The sequence below is a fragment of the Buteo buteo genome, chromosome 6, assembly GCF_964188355.1.
Source record: "Buteo buteo chromosome 6, bButBut1.hap1.1, whole genome shotgun sequence".
Classification (NCBI taxonomy): domain Eukaryota; kingdom Metazoa; phylum Chordata; class Aves; order Accipitriformes; family Accipitridae; genus Buteo; species Buteo buteo.
Genome location: NC_134176.1, coordinates 14,721,339 through 14,736,035, shown reverse-complemented (window position 1 = coordinate 14,736,035; position 14,697 = coordinate 14,721,339). Strand labels below are relative to the sequence as shown.

At 37.1% G+C, this 14,697-nt stretch overlaps 1 protein-coding gene across 2 annotated transcripts in view; it reads right to left on the bottom strand.

Moving 5' to 3' along the window:
* SETD3 (SET domain containing 3, actin N3(tau)-histidine methyltransferase) overlaps positions 1 to 14,697 on the bottom strand; it is a 64,403-nt gene that overhangs the window by 20,666 nt on the left and 29,040 nt on the right. For both annotated transcript variants that reach the window (XM_075029862.1, XM_075029861.1), the window contains exons 4-6: positions 12,060 to 12,208; positions 10,924 to 10,996; positions 10,140 to 10,396 (exon numbers count right to left, since the gene is read on the bottom strand). In XM_075029862.1, coding sequence (XP_074885963.1) covers positions 10,140 to 10,396; positions 10,924 to 10,996; positions 12,060 to 12,208 — 479 coding nt within the window. The remainder of the gene's footprint in view (positions 1 to 10,139; positions 10,397 to 10,923; positions 10,997 to 12,059; positions 12,209 to 14,697) is intronic.

Genomic DNA, 14,697 nt, shown 5'->3' with positions numbered 1-14,697 from the left:
TCTCTGTGGAGCTGCTGAGGCTCTAAGTGCCCTAAAGCTAAGTAAAATAAAGAATTCAGAATGGAGGATCCTAGCGATCTACAGGGAAACAAGAATTCGCTTTTTCCATTGGACATATGCTGCCTAACCTAACGAGGGAAAGCCAGTTCGCTGTACAGGACATGAGACGAAGGCAAAGATTATTTTACTTTGTAATATCAGTTTATAACTACAGAGGCATGCTCTAGAATTTTCAAACAGCCGAACTCATGAAGCACTAGGAATTATGTCCACAAACCTGTACTGTTATATGACTTTTCTAATGGAAGAAAGATCATCCTGCTTTGCAAAACCTAATAGAATGAATCTTAAAATTAAAAAGGTACCACCGGATTGAAACTTATTAAATCTAAATAACATTCCTGCTTATTCTTTATGTCAGCAATTTTTATTTACTTTCTGCCAATATACACAAGAAAGCACTGTTCCAGACTATTAGGGGATTCATGCAGCGGAAGCAGAGTGGAATGACTCCTTCTGGTGCAATGGAATTTAACTGCACAGTCCCTTTTTCTGTACCTTCTACCTGCAAAAATTGTTCTTGGTTAATGAGACAGCAGTGGCATAACAGACAGCTCAAATGATGACATCAGCTACTGACTCAAGGGTCTGAAGGACTGAGAACCCACTTCACATGCAAAGTGGACGTCACCATTTGGCCGAGAGAGTACACAGAAATAATTATGAACTGACTGCAAACGAGTACCCTGCCTACAATCCTGTGTCATGTCCTTTATTAAACAGAGGCAAGACAGTGATGGACCTTTTAACATCTACTTCTCGATCATTCCATTTACAGAATACTTCTCGACATACAGAATTCTAAAATACTAATCTTTCCCAGAAAAGAAGGCACTCAGATATGACACTTCAAAATTAGAGACCAAGTTTTCTACACCTTTTCCTGTCCTCTCACAAAATCACTTAGAGCTGAATGCAGCCCCACTATGGGCTGAAAGGATGAAGTGGGAGAGCAAGCTGGCCTGAGACTGGACATGTTTTGCAACGAGACAGCCTCGCCAGTCCGTCCCATCCCTGTTCATGTAACAGAAAGACACACTAGGTCCATTATCTCCTGTGGTAAATCTCCTCTTGAAATATGAGCTTAGCGTTCATGTTGAGCCTTAGATTAATAGGTTCAGTCTGCAGTACTTCATTCACACAAGTACAATAAGATAGCTACAGTAAATAGTTTCCTTGCAAAGGTCTATGCCTGCATACCACGACGTATCATTTACTCTTTAGGCTCCTCCTGAGCTACAAGGTTCACCTTGTTCATTTTGTTTAGTGCAACACATGCACTATGTTCACACACAAATTCATCACACAGCTCTACTATTAATTCAGTGAATCACAAGCCACAAATAAAATGCTGTGATGGAAAGGCTGAAGTGAACTTCTTTAAAAGGACAGACACAATATTTCCTATTCACAACCACTCCACATCCAAAGAGTTTCCTAACAAGCATTAATATTAAGCAGTATGGCCAAAGTTTTGTTACCTGTGAATCGACTACTCGAGTTTACAGATAAATCATACCAGGAGCCACTTAGGTGGAAGCTTGGATCATGATCATCTTACAACCAAGGTACCGTGCTGCTGCACAACCAGCATGGCACATGGGGCATGATAAGTCCTGGAACCAGATGTACTGGGACTATAGTGCACACACATCCAAAACTAACAACTTACCACTTCCTCTTGAACTCGCCTTCAAACCATAGTACAAGAAAATAAACTTTGGTTTACTTAGCAACATATCAATCTCCTACTGTGTGGAGTATTAGCATTGGGTCTGACTGAAGAGGATAATCCACTTTGTAATTTAGTTAAATTACTAATTTTAACAAAGATAAGTCCCCTGTATAATTTTGCAGTGCTTAAAGAATACATCCTTTGAGTATTCCATTCTAAGAAACATCAGCTTGTTATCATATTTTACATTTATGGAACATTTGTAACTGCTGTTATATCAGGAAAAATATTAAATCTGCACAATAAGTACAAACTTTATATGAGAAAGTATACTTGTAAGTGCATGATGATCTCCTGATGTCTGCTGAGGCACTTTCTTCCACAAAAGACACAGACAACATCTCTGGGGATAAACTCAACTGCCCCAGAAAGTGCAACTCAGTTAAAAAATAAAAATAAAAGCAACTAACAGAAAAGCAAACAGAAAACCCTCTCCACTCTATTGGCTGTAAAAATGGATGCTTATCTGCATTCTCAACCAGGAGAGTGGTTGAGAACCCCATCTTCAAAAAAAATGCCTTAAAAGCCCATAATACTAACAAGAGAACACATTATTCCTCCCAAATGTGGTTTAAACTGTGCAGAAACAAATTTTGTTTAGCACTGGCATATATGCTTTGAAGTACATTTCTGCTTCTCTAGAGGAAAGATGGGGTTTAGGCTAGTATAACAGAATCCAAACCATTCAGAATATAAAATAAATTAAAACCTACTGATTAGGAGATCTTAACAATGAACGTCCAGAGAAAGATAACATCTATATCCAAAATGAAAGGTATGTTTTATTCTGTCTGTCCTCCAACTTTAAAACATTTTGACTGTAAGAAATAGCAGACACCAAGTATGATGTGCCTGTATTTCGATCTAGGCCAGCACGGTCCAACAGCGCCCATCGGCTGAATCTGGACCACAGGATGCCTCCATATGGCCTGCCACCTTTTCCTTGGAGGAGATAGGGAACAGCTGTTTGAGGAGCAAATGCTGCCCGAACAGCCAAACACCTCCTCCTGTGTCCGGCTGGCTCAAAGCCCAGAGCTGTCGCAGTGTTCCTGTGGAAGGCAAGGAAGGAACGGGGGAAGAAGGCAGCAGACCTCCTACCCACGCAAGGACTTGAGCTCTTCATTTGTCTGAGACGGACAGACGCAATCCAGCCGAAGCCTGTAGCTGCTTCTGCGATGGAGAGGGGCAGCCACAGGAATGGCCCAATGAAGCCCCGGGATCTGCCGTTATTGTCATCATAGCTGGGGGTGGGATATACCAAAAGCAACACAAAAATCAGGAATTTGGTGCATGTTTGCAAAGTCTAAACCACCTTACAATAAATAGACTAAGCGGTACAGTACAAGCATACAGTCAATCTTCAGTTTGCTGCCAGCAAAACAGATTAATACAATATTTTGGCCTTCACAGAGAGGAAAAACACAGAAAGGCATAAATATATTCCATTATTAACTGCCTATTGATTTACTATTGACCAAGTAGAACAACTCAGGCATTGAAATTCAGACAAAGCAAATTAAATAGCAACACTATTTTACTTTTGTAACTGCCCACTCAATGGAATTTTAAATCTCTCCTTAAGGTGACATGTATAGCAAATAAGTAAACAAAAAGGAAAGATTTTATAGGGTTTACAACTGTGCCATGTTTCTTCCACCCATTTTTTACAGTGCCGCTGCCATCGCTTCTGAAAAAAGCTATTTGATTAGCATGCCAATGAGTATAGTATCAAGTAGGGAGGAAAACTGAGAACCCTAAGAACCTACCTGGTACATGATCAAAACTGTATTCTGCTTCCAAACACATTTGCTTTTGACTGCATATTGGTTGAACTCTTTAGAAGCATTAAAATATTATCTATTACATCAACTTAAAAATAATAAACAACTTCCAAACGTTTGAATAGTTTAGAATGCATTAAAAGGCAGTATACTTGTCTGCATTCAACTCAAACATTATTTAGCACATGAAAGTTAATTGGTGGTATCTTAAAGCCAAGTAGAGAGAGATACCAGACGTTCTACTTCATGCTGACCTGGAAAATCATATGCTTATTAGAATAGGATAGATTAGAAACAGTACAGAAAAATAACATGAGAGGCATAAGTCATATTGAAAGTATCATCACAACTTCAAAAATTGGTGTCAAAATTAAGCTAGAGATGTGAAATCTCACCTAATATACCCAATATTGAAGAGTCAAATGTGATACCAGATTTTAAAGATGCTATAATATTATTTTGAGATCTAGAACTTAATGTGTTAAAACGTCCTATCTAAAATTATATTCCAGTGCCCAACAGCTAATAACTGGATTTTAGAATTTCATTCACGCTAAATCAATTAGTCAAATTTTATATGAATAATAAATCAAATTTAGTATCTGATCAAAAGGGATTACAGCCTCCAGGAAATTAAGTTTTCTGTCCAACAGTGCACACAAACAGATCAAAACATCTTTGGATAGATTACTGCAAGGATTGTATTCACAATGGGACTACAATAACACTTTCACAAGCACTGTCCAGATGTCAATACACACTGGTCAGAAAACTGGTATGAGAGTGTTCCTGAGGAACGCTGGATACAAAACAGACTACAGATACTATCTAAAAGTATTAATGACTTCTACCAAATAGATTCTATTAAAAAAAAAAAAAAAAAGTGCGATTCATGGGGCAGCTCTGACTTCTCGAGTAACAGTAGCTTGGCAGAAGGCAAAGAAAGCATTTGCAAGTATTTGCTCATTCACTTAGCAAAGAAACATAAAACAGAGTCAAAGAAAATTAAATTTACTTGCTAAAATGTTACTTAAAGAGGTGACTTTGCTTCCTCCATTTGGTTTAATTCTAAAATCCTTACTTGCCGATCTCTTGTACTGGGGAGCCCAGCACTGGACACCTTACTCTGGGTGTGGTCTCACCAGTGCTGAGTAGAGGGGAAGGAGCACTTCCTTCAACCTGCTGGCAACACTCCTAATGCCACCCAGGATGCCATTAGCCCTTTTTTGCTACAAGGGCACATTACTGGCTCATGTTCAGCTTGGTCCCCAACATATTCATGGGATTATTCCACCCCAGTTGCAGGACCTTGCACTTCTTGTTAAGCTTCATCAACTATCAGCCCATTTCTCCAGCCTGTCAAGGTCCCAGTGGATGGCACCTTCCCAGGGATTGAAGTGAGGCTGACAGCCTTGTAGTTCCCCAAGTCCTCCTCCCTGCCCTTCCTGAGAATAGGAGTGGCATTTGCTTTCCTCCAGTAACTCAGGCACCACTCCCAATCGTCATGATCCTCTATTGCTTGGGTCAGTAAGTTGTCATTGATGCTCTCCACAAACCTCCTGGATTGCTTACACCCTGCTGTGTTGTCCCTTTAACAGGTATCAGGATGGTTGAAATCCCCCATGAGGACCAGGGCCTGCAAATGTGAAGCTATTTCTAGCTGTCTGTAGAAGGCTTCATCTACTCCTTCCTCCTGATCAGGCAGCCTACAGCAGATGCCTACTACAATGTCACCCATATTGGGTTTTTTTGTTTGTTTGGTTGGTTTTTTTACAAACAGCTAGCTTGCTGGTGCACTTCAGAAAAATCTGCAGTCCCCCAGTAATCCAGAGATTACAAACTGCCATCCTGGACAGTCCTGCAAAACTGATCCTTTTTCTAGCACATGAGAGGCAGCTACATACAGATACTACTTACACATACAGTGCCACTGAATGCATACAGCTGGCTACCATGGCAAAAGTTATGGCTAGCTGACGGGCTCTGCTGGTTTCAGACTTACCACTTCAAAGATTTTAAAAGTTAACTAAAATTATCACAAAATTGTCTTTTAGTAAGGCAGGTAATAACAGCCTGGGGAAGAGATACAACACCGCTTCAGACCCACAGTGTCCAAAATGTAAATAGAGTTTGGGCACTTCCACCTTCTCTAAGAGCACTCTTTGTAAATCAAAACAAGATATCAAGACAAGAACTTCTCTGTAGTAGACTACAAACTGGCACGCAGATGCAAACTGAAAGTCAAACACAAAGACCACTGCATATTCTTTTAAAAAAGGTTCAAACTTGGTTGTATTACTTTAGGAATATAATCTTACTTTGAATGTCTGTAAACTATATGGCTCCCTCTTGTGCCTATTATACCACATTTCAGTATACAAAAAAAATTTAATATTAAGCCATAAGTATTTGGGATCTGTTCACCCCTCAGTAGGCATGCAATGCCCATAAATGTTAATGGAAGTCACACACATACCTTCCAGGGCAACTTTGCAGTTTACAAAATTTCTCTTTGGAACAAACTACAAAAACATCTTGCAAGCTATAAGTCTGCTGTGAAGAAAGTAGTCTTTTGACCATTTGCTGTATTTTGATAGCAATGCAGAGGTCAAATATGCCTCTAAAGTACATCTGTAAGAACTTCTATTTTTTAGTTATCAAATTACATATGTTTAGAAAGGTGTCAGTGGGGTTTATAGAGCCTGGCTAACATGCTCAAGGGTTTATTTTTGTCTACTTAACATCCCACCTGTTTCTGCTTATCAAACCAGACTATAGTTAAGCTTGCAACAGCTGTGAAATTCATAAATCTGCCCATTCTTCATGTGTATCCAGACTAAGCACTTGGAGAAAGGGTTAGAACTGCAGTGTTCTGTGAAAGCCACCCTTAAGGAGAAGCTAGGGAAATAAAACAGACCAGCACTTGTCAAACAATGTTTAAAGCTGCACACCTATCAGAAGCCAAATTATTTTAATAACAGTCTAGCGATCCTATTTGGAAAGAAAATGAAGCATTTGAAGAAATTATTTGTTAACTCTTTTATTCCCCTGGCCATTAGAAACATTTTGCAGACTAAAAATGCTGCAAAGGAATTAAATACTTTGCCTGCACAAAATATTCCCTTTTTCAGTGTCTTCAAATAACATCAAACCACTTTTTATTTCAAGATGCTACTAGTTTTACTTTCTGCAGTAGAATAGCTATCAAGAAAGTAAATATAGTTATAAGATTTTTGTATTACAAAAAGTGTGTTTGTAAATTTTAAAAAATATTAGTCTGCATATCTGAAGCAGTATCAAAATCCTGGTCACACAGGACAGCTTTCATTAAAACCCTTATGCTAAAGCAGAAGTAGTACTGAATGAAATGATGGTATACAAAAATCTAACACTGACTTTCATAAAACTTGCAGAGTACACTGCCTTTAACAGGAAAGTGGTTTTAGTTTCTTTTTTTTCTTTTATATGACAAATTTTTCTCTCCCCACCTCTTCTTCCCGTTCCCATATGCTCATGAATTATCCTTAGCACTAGTATTTTGTGGGTCAACTTTGTTCATAAAATGATATGAGTGCATGCAAGATGATACTAAAATTAATTTCAGCATTTCTGAATAATGAAAAATGGTACTTCATTTTAGGGAAGAAAGAGGCTTTTTTTTTTTTCACTATGAACTTTTTTTCTCCAGCATTTCATAAATTACAGGTTCTTATTTTTGACAGCAGAAACAGAAATCAAAAAGTTTTAAAACTTTTCCATGAGTTTTCACCAAAAGCATTAATAATAGGTACCCAGTACATTGACTTGGCAATCCTGGAGCCAGCTGAAATTATGTATCTTCCTAATGTGACATTTACTGCATAGTAGTAAAGAAACCTTCAGCTGAAATTGTGGTTACATGGCAGTGCTGAAGCATGACACCAGACAACCAGAACACACCTAAAATTTACCTAGTATTTGTTACCACTCATTCTCCAAAGAACAAGTAAATAAAGCAAATGATTCCTACCTGATCTCCCTTCATGCTCACATTCAACATGAAACAACAGCTATATTATACCAGAACATAAAATTCTGGTCTAGATTTCTGACCACAAGTGACCAGAACCTACATTTTAACAGTTCATACAAAAGGCAACAGTATAGTTCTAAACATTTTCTTGGATATACTAATATAAAGCTCAAATTGAAGATAGCCATTTATTTAAACACTATTTCCACAAAGGTTTCCCATTGCTGCAGATCAAACTGAACTGAATCAGTCTCAACAATATCAGACTCAGAAGTCTTCCTCCATGAGCTGCTACATCAGCTTCCATAGAATTGCAAATGTAAAACAGAAAATAGAACAGTGCAGAGTATTAAAGGCTTGTTACCATGTACAGCAAGAACATCACCACCACTAGGGTTCTAAAGACAGTCTCCCCCTAAAGTGATCTCATGTACATTATTTTCTTTGCTCAAACTGTAGCTTTTCTTACTCTCAACAGTCAACAGCATGGACTTTAATGCAGAATATATAGTGAGACATTACTTTTTTTAGTAACTTTTTAGTGAGACATTACTTTGACCACATTAGCTTAAATGCTATAACAAATGATCTTTGATTAGCTTTAAGGCACAAGAGAAATAGCATGTATTTGCCATGCTTAAGCAGATTATGTGCCACATGAAAAACTTTCATAAACAAAAAATGTTTTGTCAAACATTTAAGCAGCTTTTCACATAATAGATATCTCATGCTTCAACTGATGTTATACCACTGCATTTTATATACATTCTTCAGCTGTGCTTGCATCACTTTGATATCAGTCTACAGGTATTCATCAATCACTGAGAAGCGGTTCTGAAATACTGGACACATGGCAGTCAAATCCAGGGTTTGATTTGAGATCTCATTTCTCTGTAAAACTGTATTTCACGGGTTTTTTTAATTAATGTTGTGACCACATAACCGCTCGCATTATACTACTAGTGCAGTATTAGTCCATGAAAATGATGGAACTAGTCACAGTGATAGTTTAGCTATCTAAGTACTGCAAGAGCATGAATAGCAGTTGGGAGAATTGGATCATGTTACACAATATTCTGCTAATAACTCTTTAAAAACAGTAGAACAATTTAGGGGTAAAAAGATATTCTAAAGAAATATAATTTAGGAGTTCTGTTTGCTCAGGCAGTATACATTGAGAAAAAAGTTTAAAGCTGGAAGGTCAAGTGTGGACTGGCAGCCTAGAACAGTACCTGGCAAGAAAAGAGTTGGCTAAACTATCATTTCCTGAAGGAAGAATTTTGCTCCTTCCTGATATTAAAGCCATTGTTCCTACCCTACTCCTTGTCTCAAAATTAAGTGCATCTTATTTGGTTTTCACCCACTATTTTCAATTACTTTGGTTTTCAAAATGTAACCCTCCAATCCTTATACTTGGTAAATTGACACTATGTTTGAAACACATGAAGTTCTTCAAACATCAAACAGCTACACAAAATAATTTAACTTTTGTTGACTTAAAACAGTCAATAGAAAAGCTTTGGAACTCTGATAACGTTAAAGGAGAACAGAATTTCTTTATGTCTTCTGACCTCTCCTACTGCCAAAAAAATGCCTCTAGATCACACAACTGTGGAAATTCAGTACACAGTCATATGCTTTTTACACAGATTGCGCCACAAAAAGCTTTGTATGTTTGGACATTGAGCACTACCTTGACAATAACATATCACCATTCACTTACAACGTCAATTATGTCTAGACATCAGTCAGAGTAACAGTTCTATCTTAGAAACTTAGAAATTTAAATCATTACTTCAGAACATGATGAAAAGTTCATCCATCTCAAGCCTCCCCATACTCAAAGTGTTACCAGATCGGTTTATCTTTGTATTTGAAAGCAATCAAAATAATTATGTTAGATAAAATAGAAAACAACAGTTAATCCATGGTCATTGGAAGTACAACATATGCAATGGTTTTATTCTATGTCAATTAACAATTATGATTTTACTTTGTTTACTGCAAACTACACATTTTTCACATAGAGGCATAGGTTGTAGATCTCTGCAGGTCACCTAGCCCAACTTCCCACAGGCAAACTTCTGGAGTCTGGTACCAGTAGCAAGTTGAAAGCAATAATTGGATCATCCCTTATCTCCTTTTCCCCAAATAAACAAATCCAGCTCCCTCAGTCTCTCCTTGTATGGATAAAGGGCTGAAGCAAAAGACATCTTAATAGCCCTCCTCTGATCTCATTCCAGTTTGTCAACATGCCTCTTGTACTGGTGGGCCCAAAATTGTGCAGTATTCCAGATGAAGCCTCACCCAATGCCAAAAAAAGGGCAGTAATCACTCCTCTCAACAAACTAAATACATTCATATATATTCATAAGCCTACTGAGCTGCAAAATTTTAACTGCAGTTCAAAAAACAGCAGGAAATTCCTTTAATGATTCAAGCCTTTAAGAGCAATACACTTGCTCTATTATTTAGCATCACTGTTTTCACACCTTTCTCAATAATCATAATGAGACCAGCATATACTATATACTACATTTAAGATGCTTACCTGAATAACTTTGTAGAAATAGGCATACTGTCGAGCTGTATTTTTATATTGGCTAAAAACATCATGTATGGCCTGAGTTGACTGAAGATACTGCACTTCATCTTCTTCAAAATAGAGAGGAGTATCATATTCACTGGGGAGTGTCTGGATGTAGGGCAGCCAGAAAGAGTTGGGGTTGGCTCGCTCACAAAGAAGATGGAATGCCAATGTTATATTGCCCATGGCTTGAAGAATTCGATCTTGGGAATACAGGGATCCTGAATTAACCCAGAAAGGTGAGGCACTAAATTAATTGTCCATGGAAAATATCATCCCAGATTTACTTTAAATGAACATGATAAGACAATGTGTAAGAATTCCCCCCCCCCCCCCCAAAAGGCACTTTTTAGGTTTCTAAAATACTTAGCTGCCCACATTGTATTATGCTGCAAGTTATTTGACACAGTAAACACCTCATGTACAATTGCATGACCGAAGACATGAAGAAACTAGAATACTCTCAGTACCTCAGAATATTTTATCTCCAAGTGTTATAAAAGCTACATGATATGTGTTCAAATTAACACACACACTTCTGGAAGTTATCTAGTGTGCTCAGCCAGAAACAAAGAGGAAAATTAAATTCTTTCCACTGACACTTCAAGCTTGTAGGTATTCCAAACCTGATGGTCAGCATGACAAGCAAGTCCTGTAATAAAGGTGATCAGCTAATAAAAAGAAAGTCTCCTACTGAATGATCCCATACATATCAACTTCTTGCTTAAAAACTTACTTAAACTCTTACCTAATACTGAATTTTTAGCTGACTCAACTGTCATCAACAGTTTTCTAGGAACCCACAGAAACAACTCTTCAGCCTGCAGAAAGGAAAAAATGCATAGAGGGTCAGTTAGCATTTATATATGCCAAGTGTCTCAAATATACATTGCCTTTAAATTACAGGTTGTTTTCATTTTTTTTTTATTTAACTCAAAATTATTCTGAATCAAAATTCTTCCTTTTCTTCCACTGCAAATTAAACAAACATGCTATGTTTCATATTGTGGTAACCAAATGTTCCAATCTGCATTACACAAAGCTTAAAAGAAAGACACTTAGATTACAAAATAAAGTGCTTCAGTTTGGAACTGCTGACATGTAAATTGCCCACACAGCCTCAAAGCTACCAGATACATTATATTGCTAATAATTACATGATCAAATATTTTCTCCTAGTAGAGGTTTTTTCACATTGCCCATTCTTACTTTAGAAGAACTGTTCAGGATTTTTATCAACCAGTAGTGCTAGTCTTATTAACTATGTGCTACTGAAACTCTAAAATGAATACAATATGCTCATTTTCTAATATTCCTTCTACAACAGCTGATTGTTCTTCAAAGCTGTTTCCCATCTGTTAAATGGGAATGGAAAAAGCTAAGCATTTAAAATTGCCTCTTAACAGTTAGATAACTGTGTGTCTATATTCTTTACCTGATGATCAAAAGATATTCTTTACAGTTATCAGGTAATTTTGTTTTTTCCATTTTCACTGAAAAAGTATTGCAAATACCTCTTTCTGAGGCAAAAAGACCCGCGCTTTAAAAGAAGGGACATGAAAGAAGAGACTAAGTAGTTCGAAAACATGGAAGAGAGGGATACATCAATGGGGTGGAGTACTCTGGTGATTAGGTAAACAGTATAGGCAACATAGAGAAAAAAATGATCAATTAAAAATTCGTAGTACTACCCAACAGTCATAAAAAATAATACTCAATTTTATCAATAATTTTATTAATCAAGTATGCAGAGTTGAGAGCATTTCAGAACAGCAGTTTCATAAGCAGTCAAAAGGGGGAAGGGAAGGTGGTGAGTGTTCCAGAGCTCTGCAGCTACATTCAAAACACGATTTTCTAACCTAAGTCAAATGTTCACATGCTCACCTTTATCTCTCTTGTTGCTTTCAAACCAAACCCCTCCTCTTCAAAGTTAGCTATTTCAAAACCCTCTGTGGATGCTCCATTTTCAGTTGCCCACTTTATCAATTCAGGGAAATAGTCATCTCTTTTTCCATCAAAGACAACAGACAAACCTATATATACAATTTATTAAAAAACAAATGCCGAAGTAAGAGGATCTAGAAAGATAAAGAAGTTCAATATAAAATCACATGTAAAAAGCTATCTGCTATCCCACAGCAGTTCTGCTTTGAAGTAGCTGAGTCATAACTGGTCTTTGTTAAGTGTTACTCAATAGCATACAAATGTCATACCCAATTTTCACCAACCTAAATATTCTGCCAAATTGGCTTACCAGTCATCTTAAAAACGTAACCACCTAAACTGAGCTGTGATGAAATATGAAGCTTCCCTCCTCTTTCCCTTTTAAATAAGCTCAGCAAAAATGTTTCCCAGCTTAATATCGATGATAAATGCAATCACCACAACATATTAATACAGACACAAGGAGGAATCTGAGAGGCAAGCTGCAGTTTCATTAGTTCAGCACTGGAAATGATGATAAGCAGATCTCAAGCTCCTTCTCTCACATACAAGGCAGTTAGGTTTTTCCTGTAGTATACGGATCTACTAAAATAACTAAGGACTGATCATCTTCCTCACACCACAGAGCTCGTCCAAATTTTTACACTTTTCTTCACCAACAGGCATGTGGTCCTCCAGTGAAATCGCAAACATCATTCATTTTCTCAGCTTCCCCCTTTACCGACATCTGATTTGAACCTATCCATTATAGCTCCCAGCTATACTCAGCCAGCTCCTTTTGTACCTCTTTGCCTCTGTGTTCTCTTCAACCCAAACTCTAGTGTCAGATCATGTTAGAAGTGTCCAAAACCCCCTGAAATGCTCAGGCCATTTTATGAGTGACAACATGTCATCAGCAAGTTGCTTACATCCAAAGGTATTTTGGTTAAGCACAGGTGATAAACAGATCTTTAGATTAAAAGGATTTTAGGAAAGTAGCATTAGGGTATTCGAAATATTCCCTCCCACTGCAAATCATGCATTTCAAGCCCCAGAACCAAACAAATCTAGAGCTAACATAAGTGCCAGTATCATCTGAAGCTATAGTCTTTGACGATAGAATATGAAAACTCGATAAAGTATTTTTTAAATGCAATGAGAATGTGGTGTACAGTGTTTTGGCTTTTTTTTTTTTTTTAAAGCTGGCATTTTCCTTTATTTCATACTCCCTTCAGTGTGCTACTTTCTGCAGAATATTTTCAGAACTAAGGCCTCACAAATCTAGTAAGACGAGTTGCATAGCTTCTACAAAACTTGATAAGTGTTTATACTGTCCAGGACTTCGCTCTTTTGATTTCCAGCACTGACTACTGTATAAGGCTACTGGAAGCTTTTAACATCCAGCTTGCATTTGGAACCATTCTGTAAACATCTCTGAAATTCTACCTCTGTTCCTCATATATGATGTTGTCCAATACTTCCCACATTTTTCCAAATCAAAGAGAAGAGCAGCTCCTTTAAATTACAAGCACTACTGGGGAACAATTTATTTCTATACTGAACAAAACATAGCTATACTGATGAAAACCTATATTGACGAATTAGCTTTATTTAAAATTTTACTAGTGAGTCAAACAAGAAAAAGTTTTAGAAAGTGAAAATACTCAGTTTTCAAATTAAGAGTTTTCTATAATCAAGATCATTTTAGTTCACATTCTGCAACCCAGTGTTCTATTCAAGTAAAGCACAAAGTATGACACTTTAGGCAATACATATTCATTTGTACATCTTAGAGTTCCCAAGAGCAATTTATACTTCCTTTGCTAATTGTTTAAAGCCTTTATTAAGCTAAAAAACTGTGTAGTATAAATTACCACGTTCCATTAAAAAATAGTTTTGAAAGACACCATAACATTCATACTCCCTATGTATGTAAAAATGTTACATTAAAAGCCATTTGTATGTCAACAGTGCTGTGGTTAGTAGGTTTTGCATCTTTCAAGGAAAAAAAAAAAGTCCTATTAACATAATACTGTTATACTAATTCTACCACAGCAGCTATTTCCCCCCATGAATGTTTCAATCTTTCTGGTGCAGAAGAAAGATAGTGAACAGCCCAACCCCAACACTAACTCTGTTCTTGTTAACCTGAATTATGTTTTACCATAACACACATATTACATTATAAAAAACAGAACACGTACCATACACTTATAGAAGTCACAGGACAGCAAAACAATGAATCAAGTTCACCTCTACAGAGCTACAGGATGCAGTCACTAAAACAGTATCATTTATTCTTCTATATGCCCTCTGCCAATAACTGCTGTTCAGAGGTTTAAAAGTCCTTTCATGAAGTATGGTTCTCATGCATCAGTCAAAATTATTAAAAACAGGTGCAAAAAGGACATTTCAAGCCTCTAAGTACAGTCTTCTGCTTTTTCAAGTACATGAACCAGTCAAGCTCAATGTTAAATGCAGTCTGGCTTTTTTGCTGTCATGGTATAAATATGAGAGAGGAAAGAATTGTTTCAGGACTTCTTCAGCCCAAATCTATTCATTCCAATGTTAAAAACTAAAATACAACAGTCATAAAAGA